This window comes from Dermacentor albipictus, chromosome 2 (genome assembly GCF_038994185.2).
Source record: "Dermacentor albipictus isolate Rhodes 1998 colony chromosome 2, USDA_Dalb.pri_finalv2, whole genome shotgun sequence".
In the NCBI taxonomy this organism is placed as follows: Eukaryota; Metazoa; Arthropoda; class Arachnida; order Ixodida; family Ixodidae; genus Dermacentor; species Dermacentor albipictus.
In genome coordinates this window covers 23633457-23654236 of record NC_091822.1, presented here as the reverse complement: position 1 = coordinate 23654236, position 20780 = coordinate 23633457, and the positions used below count along the sequence as shown (strand labels likewise).

The following is a 20780-nucleotide window of genomic DNA, read 5'->3' as shown; positions in this document are numbered from 1 at the left end:
AGCTTTGCTTACTGTTTGCACACGAATGTTGCACCTCACTTGTGCTGTGGAATGGTCACGGATATCAACAAATGCAATGCTAACCATAACATCCTGCATAATCTGGCTGCAAGACTGGGGTGAACATCAAAGTGCTTGTTGCACATTATTAGGCCCCTGCCAGGTAATGTTTGTGCCATTGAGGATTTCCCTCTGCCCACATTGGTGAGAAATTTATGCCAATTCCTTGGCTTCATAAACTTTTATTGCCGCTTCATTCTGAAATGCGCTCAATTGTTTCTCTCCCCGCCATGCTGCCAAGAAAGAACAAAGAACTGACCTTGCAATTAACTGAAGAAGCTACCGAGGCATTCACTCAAGTAAAAATCACGCTCACCAAGAACTCGCAGCTTGTGCACCCCAAGCCTGGTGCACCTACCTCCGTTATGATTGACGCATCCAGCACAGCTGCGGGTGCTGTTCTACAGCAATGCCCTGATGGAGCATGGCAGCTTCTCAACTTTTTTCTCAAGGAAGCTCAAGCCAGCACAAACACGGTACAATGGCTTTGGGCTGGAGATCCTGGCTGCCTACCTTGTTGCGAAGCATTTTTGCCCCTTCATCGAGGGTCAACACTTTGTGACCGTCGACACTGACCACAAGCCCCTCGTCTATGCAGTCAACCGGTCGGCATAGACCTACACTCAGAAAAATGTCAGTTTTTTCATCTCAAGAATTTACAACCAATTTCTGGCATGTCAAAAGCACAGAAAACATTCCGGTTGAAGTACTGAGTTGTTTGGACACTGTTGGCAATGTGCCCTCTAAGCCACCTCATCTTCTAGCTTGCCAGCAACGCGTCAACACAGAAATTAACTTTTTTTTGTTAGTCGTCCACATACTAACTGCAACTTGAGGACGTTGTTCTTCCTGGCGGTTTCACCATCATCTGCAACACCTCTACTGGCTCACCCTGGCCATTCATGTCTGTTCACCTGTGTCATCGTCTTTTATAAGCTGTTCACAACCTCTCTCATCCCAGCACTCGAGCAACGCAGAGACTCCTTTCTGGCTGCTCCTTTCTGGCTTTCGGTCTCGCCTCAACTTGAGGCTCAAGTCCGGTACTGGGTGCAATCTTGTCTACCATGCCAAAGATCGAAAGTCCGATTCCTGTCATCCTGTCTCTCCGTTAAAGACCTTCTTTACAGCTGACGCCTGGTTAGACAAGGTTAATCTGGACATTGTCGGTCCACTTCCCCCCAGCCAAGGTCACTGCTATCTCCTTACCTGCATCGACAGGTACATATGATGGCCTGAAGCTATGCCAATTCCGGACATCTCGGTGCCCATCATCGTGGCAGCTTTCTTATCCACTTGGGTTTCAGGCTTTGGTAGCCCATCTTCCATGATCACAGATCAAGGTTGACAATTTGAGGCCAGCGTCTTCAGTAAACTACCTAGTCTTCTTGGCACCATGACACTACATAAGACAGCCTAACAGCCACAATCAAATAACCTCGTTGAGCATTTTCACCGTCCCTTGAGGACTTCGCTCACTGCTCAAGGCTCACCTACAAAGTGGTTGCAGCACCTTCTCCCTAACTCTTCTTGACATGCACAGTGCCGGAGGCTGACAAAGGCTGCTCAAGTGGTGAGCTTGTTTTGGCACCACCCTTCAACTTCCTTGCGGCTTCTTCGAAGCTACAGCTGCACTGCTCTCAACAACAGATTACATTATGCATTTGCGTACCATGTTCCAATCTCTCCACCCAGTTCTCACAAGAGCCCCTGCACCTTGAGTGCCTTCCGTACCTTTGGGCGGCAACACAGGTCTTTGTGAGACAGTCTGCCCATCGTAAGCCCCTTCAACTGCACTATCCTGGGCCTTACCCTGTGCTCGGACGCCGCAGCAACACCTCTGTCATTTTCATCGATGGACAAACGGACATCACAGCCCTTGACCACCTCAAGCCAGCCCATATTGACGACCCGTCAGTACATGCACCTTGCCCTAGCTATAACCCCGTCAACTCGACCGACTACCCTGTACAAACGGCACACGCAACAGCACACCCACTTGTTGCACCGCGACGAGTCTTGTGGATTCCGATGCTCGTCGTACTACCTCCTCTTTGGGGGTGGAGTCAAGGCAGCAACAACATCGCAGCAGCAGAGACGCACAGGCGTGCGTTTAGGTTTGCTGGCGCTCTGGTCACCTGCTGACGCAGCCACTAAAAATCTAGTTTTCGTTTGGGCCTGTCATCCCTTCTCTACACTCTGCTCCATCCAAGACCCCACACTATAAATGGAAGCAACACAGAAGCAAACTAGCTCGTAGGAATGTGCACCGTGCTGGCATCAGCAATCTTATACTGATAATTATGTATGAATGTGCCCGGCAATGTGTCCTTACAATGCACCATTTAAATAGCTGATCAACTTACGTTGACAACGAGTTGACCAGGCAGACAGTGCACAGCAATGAGTCGTGCGTGCCACTGCCACGATGGTTCTTCCATGAAAACTACTGAAGTGCGCATGTAGCATGCAATGACCATGTTAAAACCAAACTGTAATGTAAAGATCCGGATTTGTTTTGGCCACTCGAGGTATTCTAAAACGCCATTCATAGAAATCCCTCATTTACAATGACAAAGCCAGCGGCACTCACATCTGTTCAGCATATCTGGCCCGGAACCACTTAGGGAAAGAACAAGCATCATTCATGCTTTCTTATGAAACACATGTATTGGACCGAGAGGTCTTTTACAATCTTGAACCAGCATGAAACCCGCTGCAGTTTGCATGAGCCTCTTATACTTGTGGTGAGCAAAACTGAGACATGTACCTTGCTCACTTTTCATCAATGGCACGTAAAGCCCTTCAGACCCAATGCTTGTTTCACAGCATATGCCAGAACAGTGCCATTTCGTCAGAACTGAATGTTTATGCCGTTAGCGTGATTAGTGATCACAGCCCTGTTGGGAGAATTTGGGTGTAGCATAGCTCTTTTTTTTTAATGTATTGAATGTGGTGGTCAACAACAGTCCAATACGTGTATAGCACAGCACTATACTTTTGCATGAGATTTCCAACGGGGTGTTACGAATGTTTCATAAACACAATAATTTATTATGTGTCTGTATGATATATCCGGGGCAACATAAGTATCCATAGATGCATCGAAAACCAATACAGCAACACTTTCTCATCACACGGTGAAGCTCAAGACCACTCGCTTCCAAGCATTAAGACAAACTAGTGGTTAAAGTGAAGTATTTCTGGATAGCTCTTCAATTTCATTATAGTGGGGTTTTACTGTATGGTTATCTGAAGTGGGTCAGCACCTCTCGGTCTTAGAACCACCTGGCACGGCCACCAATCAATGCCACAGGAGTTGCCCGAGTTTAGAGAAGACAGCGCCACTGATGGCTGCATTATTATTGGGAGTGACGATGAAGCCAGCAAGGCCCGGTATTTTGCAGCAAGTTTCTTGGGGGAGGGGGAGGGGGCGGTGTTTATGCAGCATGCATGTTTCACGCACTCATGTTGCACTCAGTGGTGGTGGAGCCATCTTATGTATGCATGTTTTATGCACTTCCCTGCATAGCAAATACCAATTGAATAAAATTTCTTGCATAATTAAGTTTTTATTTCAAGAGAACACAATGCATAAAAGTTTCAGCCACAACAGCACCTGTGATGAAGGCTTTCTTGATTCCACTAAATTGTTTTTTTTTTAAATGGAATAAGCCTGGACACCACCACCCCCAAAATAGAAGAGATAAGATTATGGGGTTTTATGTGCCAAGACCACTATCTGATTATGAGGCACACCAAAGTGGGGGACTCCGGATTATTTTGGACCCCCTGGGGTTCCTTAATGTGCACCTACATCTAAGTACACGGGATTTTTTGGCATTTCGCTCCCGTCAAAATGTGGCCGCTGTGCCCATGATTTGATCCCATGACCTCGTGCTCAGCAACCCAATGCCATAACCATTGAGCAACTATGGCGGAATCCCGAAACAGGAAATCACTCTCAGACGAGTCCAGCTTGTGAGTCCAGCTGCTATGAAAAGGTTACCAACCTAATAAAAGACAAGCACCCACTCTCTTTCAATGCCCCCAGAAGTATCACTTGCATGCAAAAGCATACCATCATTGCCATTTTTGTCACAAGAAAGCTCATTCAAGAGGTACACAATTTTACGTGTCAAGCTAGCACCAACACAACTGTGTTGCACATTTTGAGGATTTCTCTGGTTGAGGCAAATTGAGAGGAATTCCCTGAATTCCAAGTTGCTACAGAACATGTGCCAATTCTAGCTGCATTTTGTTTCACGCACGCCTTTGACACTACCTCAAGTTCTGTTAAAAGTGGAGAATTTGCAATGGCTGACACGGCAGATTGCGAAAACCATGTTGTAACAGATCTTTAAGCGCACTTGAAGACAGACAAAAAAAGCAGACAGGACAGCACTTCCTGTCTCTGCTGTCCTGTGTGCTTTTCTGTAAATATTTTGTGTGTTCTGTGGTGCTTCAAGATCTGTTCAAGATTAACCAACTACTAGTATGACTCACCACCTGGGTAAAAACCATGCCACATTGCTGCTTGCCAGTAAGTGCAAGCAAGCGAAAAGCGCTGACTTTTGGAATTAAACCATTCTTTCTCAGCCACTAAACCCAGTGTTTCAATGGTTATTCGCAAAATTCACAACAAAATTTTGTTTAACAAGGCCTATCAATTTTATGGACGAATGGACTTGCAGACAGGAGGAACAATGAATGCAGAGCTACTACCTTGATCTGCCGCTTCATGGTGAGGCAGAAGAGTGTGATGAAGTAGAGCAGCAGGATGGGCCAGAAGACAGGCACGTTGAATGCATCAAAAAATGTGCACGCTATTGCCACCAGCGTTGCTTTGGTGGCCGAATACCTGCACAACAAAACACCATGGCAAACATACACAACAGTTCCTCACAAGAGAAGTGCTCGTCTGCTGTGTTCTAGTGGTACAACTACATTTCAGACTAGCACATTATTGCAAGAACTGGAAGAACCCTCTTACAGTAATAAAAAACAAAATATACTACTTTATCATAAATGCACTGATGACGTGCAAAGGTGAGAGCCAGAATTATGCATACGAAACCATCCCGGCCTTCACATACCATATTTACTCGATTCTCACACGCCCTAGATTCTAACATGCACCCGTTTATTGTGGCCCCCCCAAAATAAACACAAAAAACGCCCTCAATTGTAATGCGCACCTGTTTTCCATGACCTAAAGAAAGAGTCCTTTACAGTACCGCACACCTCATTTTTTCATAGAGAAATACAACTTTCTATCATGCGGAAAAACAAAGGTTTACTCCCAATGCACTCAAGTCGTGAATAAAAAAATGTTGCAGTTTCACTCGCAAGGCGAATCATCGTAAATTAGTAGACAGCTATATGAAGTAAGGATAGTAGTTTTATCAGCCACATTAGCTTGTAAACATTTGCTTACCAACTAAATGAAGATGCACGGTGACACGTGCGCACAAGCAAACATGAACACGCTTCACGGAATGACCATGGAAACTAATCAAAACGCTGGAGTGAGGAAGTGCAGCAGCAGGAGCGCATGAATTTACTTTTCTGCGGCCTCTCGCTTTAACGTGAACTAAGCGACGAGAACACAACGCGGTGTGCATAGATGCGGAGAATCTGTTTCCATCGCAGATCACTTTCAAGATAGGGGCTGCGCCGCACATAGCACCAGCTGGAGTAGAAATGAATGAATATGTGGTGTTTATTGGTGCAAGGGCCAGATACGGCCAAAGAGCGCCATTGCCGTGGTAATGAGTTCACTGTGTAGTTACGAGTTCTATGAAGTCGATGTCACGTGGCTCTAAAGGGGCTTTAAAAATAGTCACTATAAAGTGCGTAAAATCTATCTGTAATATGATTATGGTGATGACATATGATGTGTACTACGAGCATTAAGATGCATTGCAAAAGAATGATACACTGTATAAATTATGTCAGATTCTTATGATAATTATGCTAGAGCACTACTGCCTCATTAGAGCCCTTGAAACACAAGGGCCTGGAGCCGTGTGCTATACAATACAAATATCACAGCGGCATCCTCTGGAACAAGGATGCTCTACGAATTTGATGTACTTATAACATGTAAGATAACATCATTCAAGGAACCGAGGACTGCTTTAGTGTTAAAAAGCGGTTCTTGTCCAAGAAACATGGCCGGGTTAAGTAGGACACAATAGCGGTATGCCAGAAAAAAATGTTTCTTTCTCTTAGCTTCGCCTTCCCAACACTCCACCAGGACGTGAAGGATGGACAGCCTCTTACCACATCTACCACAGGTTGGAGGTTTATTTCCAGTAAGCAGGAAATTATTAGTGCCAAATGTGTGTCCTATTGTGAGATGACAGGATAGGACATCTGTTCGCCGTGATTTTGCTGGGGAGGGCCAAAAACCTACCTGTGGCTTTATTACACACAGCTTGTTATTTGTTTTTCCATCCCACTGCGTTGCCAATGATCGTGGAGTTTCTTTCGTAAGAAAGGTTTCAGATCTGTGACAGGGATGGCAGTGGCAGCATTAGAAGCAAGTGATGCAACTGAAGTGGCCATCTCGTCTGCCAGAGCATTGCCCTCGATGCCCCTATGGCCAGGCACCCAGCATACAATGATATGCTGATTAGATAGATAGGCTTTACACAGGTAGGTATATATTTAATTAAGTACTGGATTTTTGTGCTTGCAGAGTGGCATCACGGCCTTCAAACACTTAGGGAGTCTGTATATATAACTGCCTTTTGGAATTTTAATTTCCTTATATGCTTCACAGCCGACAATACTGTGTAGGCCTCGGCCGAAAAGATGCTTGTTTCCGGATGCAGAACATCGGATTCCGTGAAGGATGGACCGGCGGCTGCATAGGACACCCCAGCATGTGAACTGGAGTTCTAAGAAATGCATTAGGATTTTGACCTCTGGAGCGTGCTTTGTAACTTCTAGAAATGATATGTCACATTCTACAACCTGCCACTCACAAGGAGGTAAGAGCTTGGTTGGATGCATTAAGCGATGCTCGAGGAGTGGGACGTGCATTTCATCACTAAGCTCCCTCCCGCACAGTGAGAAAGGCTGTCTTACAGAGGGACGATTGCGGAAAAGTGTAGCACATGTCATATCGGTAACGGTATTAAAACATGGATGTTCACGATTAGAGTGTGTTTTGAGAAAAATATGCGAGGTTGATGTATGTTCTCTGCAAGTGGAGTGACCATTCATCTGATCTGCTTACAAGTTTTCAATCGGGCTAGTCCTGAAAGTGCCGGAGTAGAAAGCTTCTCCTGTTGGCGCCAGTTCCACGCGCAACCTTTAGGAACTCCGAACGCCCGTGATGCGGCTCCATTTCCGTCTGTCTCCGCACATGTGATCACTTTGCTTTTAATTGCGGCACTGCGATGAACTTGGTGTTAAAGAGTGGTTCTTGGCCAAGAAACATAGCTAGGTGAAGTAGGACACAATAGCAGTTTGCCAGAGAGTGGTATGCCAGATGTATGCCAAACTGTCGCCGCAGGTTGTTTTTTCTAAGACGCGTATTAAAATCCTCCACACCAACAGTCTATTGGCATACAAAACACTCGTCCGCCCCGTTTTAGAATATGCTGTAGTTACATAGGACCCATTCACTAAAAGCGATATTGGAAAGCTATAAAGCTTACAGAAAAAAGCAGTTCAATTCATCTACAATACATATGGGTGTAGTTCTCTTATTAACCTTTTATCTCGGAGCAGCTTGCCTTCTACAAGTGATAGACATAGTGTATGTCTAAAATTATTTTTCCAACTAATAAATGGTCACTACAACGTCGACACGTCTCACATTATCACCTATACAACAGGTTACGCTAACAGACAGCAACACTCACTAGCTGTAACTCCACTTACAACACGTGTCAACTGCTTCAAGTATTCCTTTTTCCCTAGAACTATAGTAGATTGGAATAAGCTGGCCGATAAAACTGTAACACAGGACTCATTATCACTTTTCGAGACATATCTTTAATAAAAATGATTTTTTACACTTGCTGAAATTGTTAGTGATAGCAGTGTTTGACTGTATAATTGGAAGAATCGCTGAAGTAACGTTGCAACACTTGTTTTCACGTCTGTTTTTTTTTTCACTTCATCAAATTTCATCACAACTCAACAACTTCATCAAATTTGGTGCAGTGGTTGCCAAGAAAAATGATGTCTCTATTCCCATGTATTTAGATAAGAGGCTCTGAGCAAAAGCCTCCTTTTAAAGGGAAATAGAAAAACTGAGAAAAGACAACAGGATTGGGAGGATGATGTATGCTCCAAGTTCTGTTTACTTTCTCAGCTTTCCTGTTTCCCCTAAAGCGCTGGAAATGTCTAAAATGTTGGAACTCCAACTAGCCCAGCTCACTGCCATAAGGCATCAGTAATTTTTAGCTTCAGCAAGCCTATGTGAGCTTTGCAAGAACCTGTTTAAAAACTTTAGAGCTCTCTTACATCGTTTATTTATGAGGACCGAATGTATCAGTTAGCTCTTCTCGTTGTTGGTTATGTGTTGGTACTGAGTGTTGCAGGAGATTATTTTTGTACAAAGGAATGAACCATGCATGCCGTATTCACTCGACTGTGACTGTGAGAGATTTACAGTACTGCGCACCTAATGCTTTTATATAGAAATACAACTTTCCCTCATTTGGAAAAACAAAGATTGAATCCTAACACACTAAAGTTGCAATGAATAAAAGAAAGTTGCAGTATCGCCCGATAGTCGAAGCATCAATTGCGACAGCAAATTAGTAGATGGCTATGCGAAGTAAGGATAGTAATTTCATCGGCTGTATAAACATCTAAACATTCGCTTACAAATGAAATTAACAAGCATGGTGTCACGCACACACAAGAAAACATGAACACTTCTCACTCAATAACCGTGGAAACTCTATCAAAACGCTGGAGTGAGGAAGTGTAGTAGCAGGAGTGAGCGAATTTACCTTCATGCTGTCTCTCGCTTCAACACGAACTAAGTGACTAGAACACAGCGCACATTAAACTATCTGCCCTCGCTGCACTCAGACGCGTAGACTCTGCCCCCATTGAAGATTACTTTCAAGATAGAGCCCACTCGACCATGCCATAGGCAGCAGCCACCACAGTAGAACACCTCTCCTTCTGTTTGTGCCAGTCTTGCACGCAAGTTTCGGGAACCATGATCACATTCCTTTTAAACGTGGCGTCATGATGAACATGGTGCGTCTTCGCAGTCGTAACTTCAAAATCCCCTCTCTATCTACATGCCAGCGCCTGAAAACATGTATGGAGAGGCTTTAGGCACTTCCATGCTGACAGAGCAAAAGTAGAAATCGGGAAGACAGACAGTATATTCGTAGATTCACTTAAGCACACGTGCTACAGCCTATAGAGGAAGATACGGCAGCTAGGCTTGAAGCGCATACGAGGCGGCCATTTTGAAATGCTGATGCCGATATGGTAATGCAGATGTAGGGTCGTATTCGATTCAAACATGCACGCAATTTTCGGACCCATTTTAATGAAAAAAAAAAAGTGTGCATTAGATTTGAGTTACTACGGTAAATAAACTTCCAAATTTTGATTACAACAATGATTTATTTTGTGTGCCTCCCCCAATGCAAAGCTAGTTCGGCTTCTACAAGAACCAGTCGGCTCGATGTTAGCCGTTAGGTTTGTGCCGAGAGCTTCCGATTATACCTGCTAGGTTAAGCAAAAAATGAAATTGAAGGGTATTTAACTAGTTGATAAGAGGGTTTCAAGGAGTGCTATGTATGACAACACCGAGCGCTTGCAGTAGTATGGCATATGAGCTTAATGCACAACTCACCAGAACTTGAACTCTGGTAATCGACGAATGAACGGTCGAAATTCTTCATTGACCTTTGTGGGAAGCTCTGGACCGTCCTCTGTAAACCAGAAGATTGTGCTACAGACAAATGACTGACTACAATGTCTCAACTCGGCATGAGCACTGGTAGCGGTGCAACTTTAGGCCAGCTCAGAATAGCCAGCCAGGGTTAGCAACAGATTTCAACATCAATGAAAAGAAACTATTTTTATGCAAGTGGATCTTGCAATACAACTAGCAGTGTCCTTTGATAACATTTTTCCCTGTCACGCAATGCATATGGAAGAGCTAGGTGTGTGCCACAGCCACAATGCATTCAGAGGGCTTGAGTACCTGTGCACAGCAGAACCTAATTCACACATTTTGGGAAAAAAACAACAAAGAAACATACGAACTGAAGTCAGTAAAAAATTTGGCACACTCAACTCTAGCAGCAGAGATCCGTGTTTCGTTAAGTGCAGCGTGAATTGCTCCAGCATGAGACGCCGACGCATGCCGAGCTGGTGTGGCCCGAGACCTATGTTGTTCTTGTGGCTTTGGCAAGCAAGCAACTCTGGTGAAGTGTTGAGGTCAATGGATCTCCAAATACACTTGCTAGGTGCGTTCCTCTGCACACTTCCATCAATTCTTCAAAACAGCAGGCTTGAGAGTTTCAGACTTCTTACAAATGAGCTTGGTTAATTTATTCGAACCAACTGCCTTGCCTCACCTACTGGACACATTGTATTATGATCTAAACAGCAGCATATGCACAGCAAGCTCGGAATGAATGGCAGATGAGTGTCGAGGAGCAGGCGATCGTGAGCTAGTGTTTGGTGCAAGAAGTCATGTTCTGTGTGGACGGGCAAGTGATGGGTGGCAGAGGCGTTGGGTTGTTGGCGGCACAAACTTCAGCCTTTGCCAGCAGCACACACAGTTTTAGTCGCTTTTCTTTGTGTTAAGCTTAGGTTAGGGCTTTCATTCACCAAATTCGTGCATCTACTACCGGTGGACCTCAGCGACTGACCTGAAGTAATCAAGCCATTAGAATGAAGAAAACTACTTTTGTAAAGTATTGAGCCCATGAATTTAAATTAAATAGCGATGGGTGAATAGTGAATTTGAGCTTCCAAGCAAATTCGAAGCGAATAGTGATTTGGTTGAATAATTCTGAACCGAAGCTTTCGAATAATATATATAACATATTACAGCAAAAGCTCGTTATTCAGATTTCACGGTACCGAAAAAAAATCTCCCAGTCCAAATGAACCGAATGTTGCATTTTCGAGGGTATCCAGAAAAGAATAAGCAAATGCTTACTACTATGTCAACAGGCATTTATTAGTAAATGGATGAGAAAATCCTTTTACTATTTTGCACAAAAGCGGAAGCCGCAATTCTCGTCACCTCGTGACTGATTGGTTCTTGCAGCCACAATCAAGGCCTCGCGACTTCTATCGCAGCACGGCCGTGGCGCGCAACTTCATTTGCGACACACTTTGCACTACTACGCACTCATCCCAATTATTTTTTTGCCAGTGAGCTGATCGCCAACAGGTTGCACGTGCATCACGATGTAGCCGGTGCTCTTCATGTCCGGCAGCTTTACACAGTCAAAGGGAAACAACTGTTTGCCGCAATCGTTACAGAGGAAACTGCGGCCGCAAGGCCGCGGGTATGACCGGCAACTTTGCAATGCTTAAGGCATGCGGCTGATGCACTCACCAAGTCAGAACAAAACTACCATTCACTCCAACAACTGCAGACAAAACCCCAGTCGCTCTCTATGCGATCATGAATGCCGACTACGCAGATTTTTTTTAGGCACGTAGCCGATGCGCGTATTGAGTCAAAGTGAAACTACTTTTTGCCACAACTGCTGCGGAAGAAACCGCAGCTGCTATAGACGTGAACAAGGATGGCGACTACACAATTATGAAAGCCCGCAGCCAGTGCGATGTTATGCGCGGCGGTGAACGCAAGAATAAAGGCTTCAGAAGGCACAAATAGGCGTGAATCGTTGCAACGTTATTGTCATTCAGGTACGATTTCTTCTGATGGCTATGGCAATGCGGACTCCAACACTTCGTTGGATGCTAGCGCTGTTTTTGCTCTTTTGCGCTGCAAATTTCGGGCTATTTAACAAAAATGTTAACATGTTTAACAAAAATGTTTAACAAGAAGCCTTCGAGATTTTCTGTCGTATGGTAGCCATTACACATAAGCATAGCCACCGAGATAAGTATTTGTACCGGCAGTCCGTGGCTCCAGGCTGCCTATTCGAGAGTGCCGAATAATTCAAAAATGTCAGATACCTGATTTCAAATCAAAGCAAATCAGGAATGCAGTAAAATCTCATTACTACAAACACTACATTAACAAAACGTTCAGGAGGAGGAGGAGGAGGAAAGAACTTGATTGGGTCCTGAGGAACCCCTTCCCACCCACTCTTGGTTTAGTCGTCGGCAGGGGTCGCGGGCCGCACCCATGTTGGGACAGGAAGCCTGTGAGCCTCCGCCCTTTCGTGAGCCCTCTGGACGGCCCTGAGCTGGGTCTGGTGGTCATCGCTTCGCAGGGCGTCCATCCAGTCTTCTTCTTTGCTGAACACGGTGCCGCTTAACGCGGATCATTGCCAAAGCATGTGCGACAGCGAGCAGTACGATTCGCCACAATCCGGACATTGCGGCTCTACGTCCGGTGAATAAAGGCTCATTCTGCCTCTCGAGGGGAACGACCTTGTTTGCAGCATTCTGAATATAGATGACTGTGATCTAGTAAGTTTAGTGTGGGGGAGCGGGAACGTCCTCCTCGACAGCTGAAAATGCGTTGTTATTTCGTTGAAGGTGAGCAGCAGGTCTCGGTGCTCCCCTCCCTCCCCACCACTTCGCTCGCCACGATCGCCGCGGTGCGGGAGTCTTCGCGCGCGTCCATGTGCCAGCTCGTTGGCGTTGGGAAAGTCGGGGTGCACGTTGGCCCCCATGTGGGCTGGAAACCATTTGAGGATGTGATGACCTGCGGCTCCCTCACTGCCGAGGACGGCCGCCGCTTTCCGTGATATCGAGCCCGAGGCTAATGCTCTGGCCACCGATCGCGAATCTGTGTATACGTAAGGACGTTCGGGGTCCCTCATTGCCATGGCTATGGCCACCTGTTCGGCCACCTCGGATGTTACCCCCTCAACCGATGCTGCATTAATGATCGTACCATCCCAGCGTATCGAGACGGCCGCGTACCGGTCGCTGCGCCCGTACTGGGCCGCGTCTACAAATGCCACCAGTCCCGGACAGCTGGCGGTCGATTTCAGCAGTGCTCGGGCCCTCGCCTTTCGGCACCCCTTGTTGAATTGCGGGTGGACGTTTCTCGGAAGCGGTTCTACCTTGAAAGTGCCCCTGACCGCCGTGCTGAGTGTGACGCTGCGTGCGTTGCACTCTGCTTCGGCATTTATCCCTGCTTCTTCTAGGATGCATCTGCCGGGCCCTGGCGGTCGACAGCCGCACGACCTGTGCCTTGGTCTGTGCTTCGATGATTTCTGCTAGCGAATCGTGGACCCCTAGCCAATCGAGCTGCTCCGTGCTTGTACTGATCGGACGACCTAGCACCCTCTTGATGCTCTTGCGCATCAGTGTGTCTATCTTGGCCGCGTCTCTCTTGGTCCATTTTAGTGCCGAGGCTATGTAATTTACGTGACTCATGAGGAAGGCGTGGTAAAGTCTGATGAGATTGCTCTCACTGAGCCCTCCCCTGCGGTTGGTCACCCTGAGGATCAGCAGGAGCATGTTCTCCGTTTTGGACGTGAGTCTCAAGACCGTTTGCGTGTTACCGCCTTTAGCCTCAATTAGCAGCCCCAGGATTATTATATTGTCCACTCTGGGGATGGGCTGGCCGTCACTCGTGTGTAATTTGATTCGTATTTGATCGATCGGCGTCAAATTCCTCATGCCTTGTTTCGAGGGCCTGTAGAGCAACAGTTCCGATTTGCTGGGTGACAGACGGAGTCCCGTTTCCTTCAGGTACTCTTCCGTCGTGTCCAGCGCCTCTTGAAGAGCCCGCTCGACTGCTGCGTCGGACCCTCCCGGGCGCCACACTGTAATATCTGCGTACAGGGCGTGATTGACGTTGGTCACTCTCGTCAGCCGGTCCGAGAGCACTTTCAATGCTAGATTGAATAATAGCGGGGAGAGCACCGCCCCTTGTGGGGTGCCCCTCGCGCCCAGCGTGTACCAATCGGACGTGGCCTGTCCTATTTTGATCGTGGCTTTCCTGTCTCTGAGGAAGGAGCCTATGTAAGAGTGGAATTTCCGGCCGAGCCCCATCACCGAGATCGTTTCCATAAGAAATCTGTGTTTCACCGTGTCGAACGCTTTTGTTAGGTCCAGGGCCAGTATGCCCCTGGTGTCTCTGGTTATGCCGTCAATTATGTGCTTTTTGAGTTGTAACATTGCGTCATGTGTGGAGAGGCCCGGTCTGAAGCCCACAATGTTATGTGGGAAGAGGCTCTCTCTCTGTGTACCGCGATACTGGGTTATGTATGGCATGTTCCGCCGTCTTGCCTACGCACGAGGTCAGCGATATTGGCCGCATGTTCTCCGCTGCAAGTGGTTTACCGGGTTTCGGTATTAGTATTACCGAGGCCTCTTTCCAGACCTCTGGTACTTGTCCCGTTTCTTACGCTCTGTTGATTTCTTCGGAGAGCTTCACGACCGACTTTCCGTCTAGATTTCTTAACAGTTTATTCGAGACCCCGTCAGGGCCCGTCGCGGAGCGTCCGTTGAGGCCTTGTAAGGCATCCCAAATTTCCGATTCCGTGAAGGGCGCGTCGAGTTCTTCGACCTCTGTGCCGGCGTATTGTGGATAGTCGCTATCGCCTGACGGGCCCAGTGGCAGATACGTCTCCGCCAGCTCCTTTAGGAACTCGCTCTCCGTTTTGCCCTGCTCCTTTTGTTTGTGTAAAATCCTATCAATTGCCAATCTCTGATTGCCTTTGGATTGCTTGTCGTCTAACAGTTTCTTTAGGAGGCTCCATTTGCGCCCGGTTCTCATTTGTCCGTCTACCGACGCGCACACCTCGCTCCACTGTTGCTTGGAAAGCTCGATCGAGTGCGCTTCGATGTCCCAGTTTAGTGCCGCTACTTTCTTTCACAGTCTGCAATTTAGTCTTTGCGTTTTCCACCTGGCCGCAAAGGAATTCTTTGCCTCTAATAGGTGTGCCAATCTCGCGTCCATCCTTTCCCCGTTCAGTTCAGTTTGGACAACCCTCGTCGCGGTGCTAACGTCGTCTTTGAGCCTTCTAAAAAGGCTGTCTAGGTCCGCATATTCGCTTTTGTCTTCCTTCCTTATTTTGTGGAAGGCGTCCCAGTAGGTGACCTTAAATTCTCTCGGTGGTGTCGCCTTGACGGGGATCGTCACCGCCAGTATGCAGTGGTCACTGCCGAGGTTCTCGTGCAGGTTGCGCCACTCGGCCCCTCGCACGTTCTTGACGAAGGTCAGGTCGGGCGTCGTGTCCTGCGCCACCGACGTGCCTAGTCGAGTCGGATAGCGGGGGTCGGTCACCAGCTCTAGCGAGCACATAGTGACTGCCTCCAATAGCCGTTCTCCCTTAGGCATTGGCCTTGCATAACCCCAGGCTCCGTGGGGCGCGTTAAAATCTCCTGCTACTATTAGCGGGGCCCCCCTGGCCATTGAGGCCGCCTCCGTTATTATCGACGTGAACAATTGTCTGCGGTCAGACGGCGGGCTGTACACGTTCACTACGAATACGCTGTTTTTCAGCCAACTGTTCGGTATGATTTCGATCGCGGTTACCTCCGCTTTTGCGTTGCCTAATTTGAAATCTCGTTCCTGGAAAGAGCATTTGTTCGCGACGAGCGTTGCCACTCCGCGCTTACCCTGTTCGAATTTTGACGAGGTGACTCGGTAGCCAGGCAAGGTCGCCTCGCTACCCAAAGTTTCTTGTAAGATTATGACGTGCGGTTTGTCCGCCTGTGAGGCAAGATCATGCAATTGCATCGAGAGTCACAGCTGACTCCCTCAAGAAAATGCTTGCGGCTTGGCAACTAGTACCAGAACGTCGACGACGACGCCCTCACATGGTATAAGGATGCCAGACAAAACGATGTGTCCTTATCAGGTCTGATTATTCAAGAGAAGGCGCTACAGTTCACAGCCACCTTGGACATCTGCGGTTTCGATGCACGTGCCAGATGGCTTTACCGCTTCCGGCAAAGGAACGGCGTTGCATGGCAGGTTGCTTGCCGCGAAGAAAAGGCAGCAGATGCCGAGAGTGCGGTTGCCTGGCGGAACGAGCACTTTCAAGAGATGAGTCTTTCTCTCCAGACGACATTTTCAATGGCGTAAAACGGTGTTCTTTTGTCACTTGTTGCCTGATAAAACAACGAACTTCCAACAAAAAAGCGTGGATGACACAAGAATTGGTCACTCAGTGGCTGCTGCAGCTCGACGACACAATGAAAAAGACAGAAAAATTCTCATCGTTGACAACTGCTTGGCGCATATCGTGAACATGATATTGAGCAATGTGCAACTTGAATTTATGCCTCCAAATTGTACTTCTTTGCTCCAACCTTTGGACCAGGGCATCATCAGATGTGTGAAGGCAGAATTTCTGGAGTGTCTTGTGCAGTGCCTCCTGATCAATATTCGACTGAAGCTGCCCACACAGGTAAACATCCATCAAGCTGCAGAAATGCTTACAAGGTCGTGGTGGAACGTGAAGGCAAGCAGGATCAGCAACTGCTAGCGAAAGGCAGGCCTTTTAAAGGAATCACCTATGCCACAAGACTGCGAGGTCACAGCGGCGCTCAACCCAGAACTGTGGAATGAGCTTACCGAGAAGCTCCCCGCCAACACCGCGGTGACCTTTGATGATTACATTGACAGCAACAGCACGGCAGCTACATCTGCGGAGTTCACCAACGAACGTGAGGCTTATAGCGCGTGAAAAGACAAGGACGAAAGGAAGACGTGACACACACAGGCGCTAACTTGCGACAATCTTTATTTAGGCCCATAGGCCGTATATCCACGGCCTATCACACCGTTTAAAGAAATGATGTCAATGTGCGAATGTTAGTGTTGTGTTTTCAGTTTCTACAAGATTGCTATGTCTGTGCTGACTAACAGACCAGGCCTGTCTGACAAGCGCATGTACAATAAGAAACACCAGGAACCATTTATTGAATGTGTAAGTAGCAGTTGCTTACAACCTTCCTTTAAAGTGTGGGAAAAATTATGTGGGACAAAGCGAAAGGTGCCTCAACGGGGTGGGTTCCTTGACGCTCACTGCAGGCATTGCATGTGCACTGTTGCCGGGGCAGATGATGGTGACCACTCGACGTGTGCTCCAGCATAGAGATTACTCCATTGTGGGAAAAGCCTGAGGAAGATTAACTCGCGAAATTATGGAAGCAGAAATGACTGATAGGCTTGGGGATAACTGTGTTTCAAAACCATCAATTGCCCGTTCCCGCAAAGAGTTAGCTTACTTACGTAATGGTGTGTAAGGCATTTTTTGTAAATGGCGCATGTATGATGATGCATGCGAAAAAGTTGTATATATGTGGGGTTTCCTTGCTCGAAAATAAAGATTGCTGCAAGTTAGCGCCTGTGTGTGTCACATCTTCCTTTCGTCTCTGTCGTTCCACGCACTATAAGCCTCACGATGTCATACCAACATGCCCAAATCACTGCATTGCAGCTCACCAATGAAGACATTGTGAATGAAGTGCGTGAACAAGAAGATTGCCGTAGTAACGAATACGATGCCGACACTGATCAACACATGAAGCGGAAGAGACTGTTTCCAGCTCAGATGTTTTAGTTTTTCTAGAATAGACGCAATAATTCCTCAGGCGCTGTAATGATGCCCTCGATGATGTTCAGAGGAAGGTCGAGGATGTGGAGGTGTTCGTCCAGCAGAGCTTGCTGTCTACTCGCCAGAAGATTACAGACTTTTTCAAGCAATAAACTGTAGTTAAACTGTGCCCAGCGTTCTCATTTATTATTTACGTACGAACACGCGCATCTGTTGCTAAGATATGTAATTTTCGTTGTTGTGTTACGTTACTGACATGAAAATGGTTTTTCAGTACTACAATAATTCAAATTAACGAATTAAATTTGGCAGTCCTGCCAAGTTTGTTGTAACGAGATTCTATTGTAAAGAATAATTCAATCGAATACTCGACAACATCGAATACTTGCCCGTCCCTAGAAATTGTTCATATCATACAGTGCAGACAGAAAAAGCGAGAAGTGACAGAATGGAGCATTATCAATATCGGAGCATTGCCGTTCTCGAGGCACTTCCCTAAATGAAATGTGACTACCGTATTTACTCACATAATGATCGCACTTTTTTGTCAAAAGAATTGACGCAAATTCAGGGGTGCGATCATTATGCGGGTTAAGTTTCCCGCTAAAAGAATATTTTTTTCATCGCGCGTTTGTCGCGGGATGACAACAGGTCAACAAGCAGGCGGCTGCCGCTTTAAGAGTGCGGGACACCAAAACAAATATATTGGCTGGTGGAGCAAGCCGAACGCGATTTTTGTTCTTCTTGTGGGTACATTACGCACATTGAGACAGTTTCTTCCGTATCAGTAATGAATAATATCGTTAATATCAGCAAGTATGCAACAATAACGTAGCCATGTCCACTTTGAGGGGCCAGAAACAGAGATGGGCGCAACTAGCTGCCAGTGACATAGAAACACATGGCGGGCATTATGCGGAAACTGGGGCATTTGTCTTCGCTACTTTCCTAATACAGCACGTTTCCACTAGAGGGAAAGCTAAATATCTTAGCTAAATATCTAAATATCTATCAGCTAAATATCTTAGCTGTGTCGGCGCATGAATAGGGTACACTTCTAACGTATCATTGTAAACGTGGCTACTATAGTTTCCACTCGCGATATGTTGCATGCCCACGTGTGCAGACGAGAGGAATCTAAAGGTGCCTTTTTTGTTGTTGTTGACCACAACCATTACAAAGCCTACAAATAATAAAGCCAAGGCAAGTTTGGTTGTAGCTTTTTTTTGTTTCGTGGAAGTGCGGAAAGTGACGAAAGGAATGAAATGGGGAATCTGCTTCATAATGTTTGGTGCATGCAGACCGTTTGGTATGTCTTCAAGAATCGTTCGCGTAGCATTTGACAACATTCGACAGATGGTAAGCGCGGTCATCATTAGCTAGACTTGGCACACGACTTATCGCTGCGACAAGTTCGGGGTCCAATCATTACACAGGAAAGAAGAAAAAAAAATCGAATTTCGAAGACAAAATTCAGGGGTGCGATCAGTACATGAGTAAATAGGTACATACATGGGTGTATTTTGACATGTATTGTTATGCTAACTCATTATTTAGCTTCCGAGCTGCACTGGTTGCCTCTTATTTCAAACGGGCAACAAGCGGAGGCCCCCTTCGACACAGCAGCATAAACTGCCTCGCTCAGCTGCCAGCAGTGTCACTACTGGCATCGGCATTTCTGCGAGAAAACTACACATTCTCTGAATGAATGACCGTACACGCAAAGTCTTAATGCATGTCTACTCTATGGAACACGTGAATTGTGTGCATGAAAAGAGTACCAAGAAAGATACGTAGGCAGCATAACAACGCACACTCTGCTGCTCACTGTTTTCGAAAGGTGCCCAGTCGCTTGTACCAGCGGGACTCGAAGTGATGCGACGGTGCTTATATGCATACAATCTGCGTGCTTTGCTATGTTTTGACCTTACTTTAGGTCACTTATGCATGGCTACCATTTTATTTCAAGCGAACAAGGAGCGGTCGCTGTACAATGCCAATGTAAAGAAATGCACCAGTCGATTTTTTTCACCAACAGAGGTGTCCTTCTGGGGAAATCGTGGGCTTTAGAAATTGATGTACAAATGTTGAAAGCCATGTTGCATGAAACATTATGGTAAGTATGTGATACGCTTCCTTGAGAATGGGTAGTAAAGCACCTAAAAGAGCAAGCAGCACGTATAATATCTGGGCTACCCTTGATCTTCATGTTGCAACGTGCTGGCTCTTGTAGTGGCAGGTCGAATGCGAATGGTGATTCATGGCTATTGAATTCACCGGAATTGCAGCTGTCACTGTTTGATAGCTCTGAAAAGCTGGTACAGTTGACATGGTCAACAGAAGACATTGTGCCAATGATTCGGCAAGGTCAAGAATCACCGGAGCGTTTGCTCTTCAAAGGCCGCTGTTTACATCACACAAAGGGGGTTAGCTTGACTGATCGACCAGGTGTTGGTTTCATTGTTGTGCTTTTTTGCATATTTAAAATTATTTTCAGATTTGTAGGGAAATTGTACTATCCAACATATGACAGGAGGATCTCAGGAACATAAAAGTGTAATTATCATGACATGGGAAAAAAATTGCTGGAATTGCCATTCAACGGTTACACTCCTCGAATTCAGTGTGGGTCAGTAGCTTCAATGGGGAGAGCATTCTGGCTGGAAGTTTTGATGTGCCCATTTGGCAAGAATATTCGCGAGCGACCTGAGACGGTGATGCACATCGAGCTGGTGGGATTTGAATGGCTTGAGCACTTTGCCGTAGCTTATTGTTTTAAAACAGCGATGGCAAACTGAAATTAAATCGAGCTGCGAAATATCTGATGCCAGCAGAACAAGATATATGGCCCTCCCAACGGGCCACCTGCTGCAGGAAACGAAGGCGAGCAGCTTTTACTTACAACATATTAAAAACGTGCAGTATGCTTCCAATGACACTATGCCACGTACGCTGTGAAACAGATCGGTGAAGAAGCTTATCGAGTGGGCGTTACCATGTGACATGGGAGGGTGATTACTGTGGAGAAGCTGCCGCAATGGGCGGCTA

The 20780-nt window shown here is 46.5% G+C and overlaps 1 protein-coding gene across 5 annotated transcripts in view; it reads right to left on the bottom strand.

Annotated features, from left to right (window-relative positions):
- The window catches only part of LOC135897932 (protein RER1), a 43833-nt gene that overhangs the window by 18911 nt on the left and 4142 nt on the right, over nt 1–20780 (bottom strand). For all 5 annotated transcript variants that reach the window (XM_065426621.2, XM_065426623.2, XM_065426624.2 and 2 more), the window contains exons 4-5: nt 9902–9980; nt 4783–4918 (exon numbers count right to left, since the gene is read on the bottom strand). In XM_065426621.2, coding sequence (XP_065282693.1) covers nt 4783–4918; nt 9902–9980 — 215 coding nt within the window. The remainder of the gene's footprint in view (nt 1–4782; nt 4919–9901; nt 9981–20780) is intronic.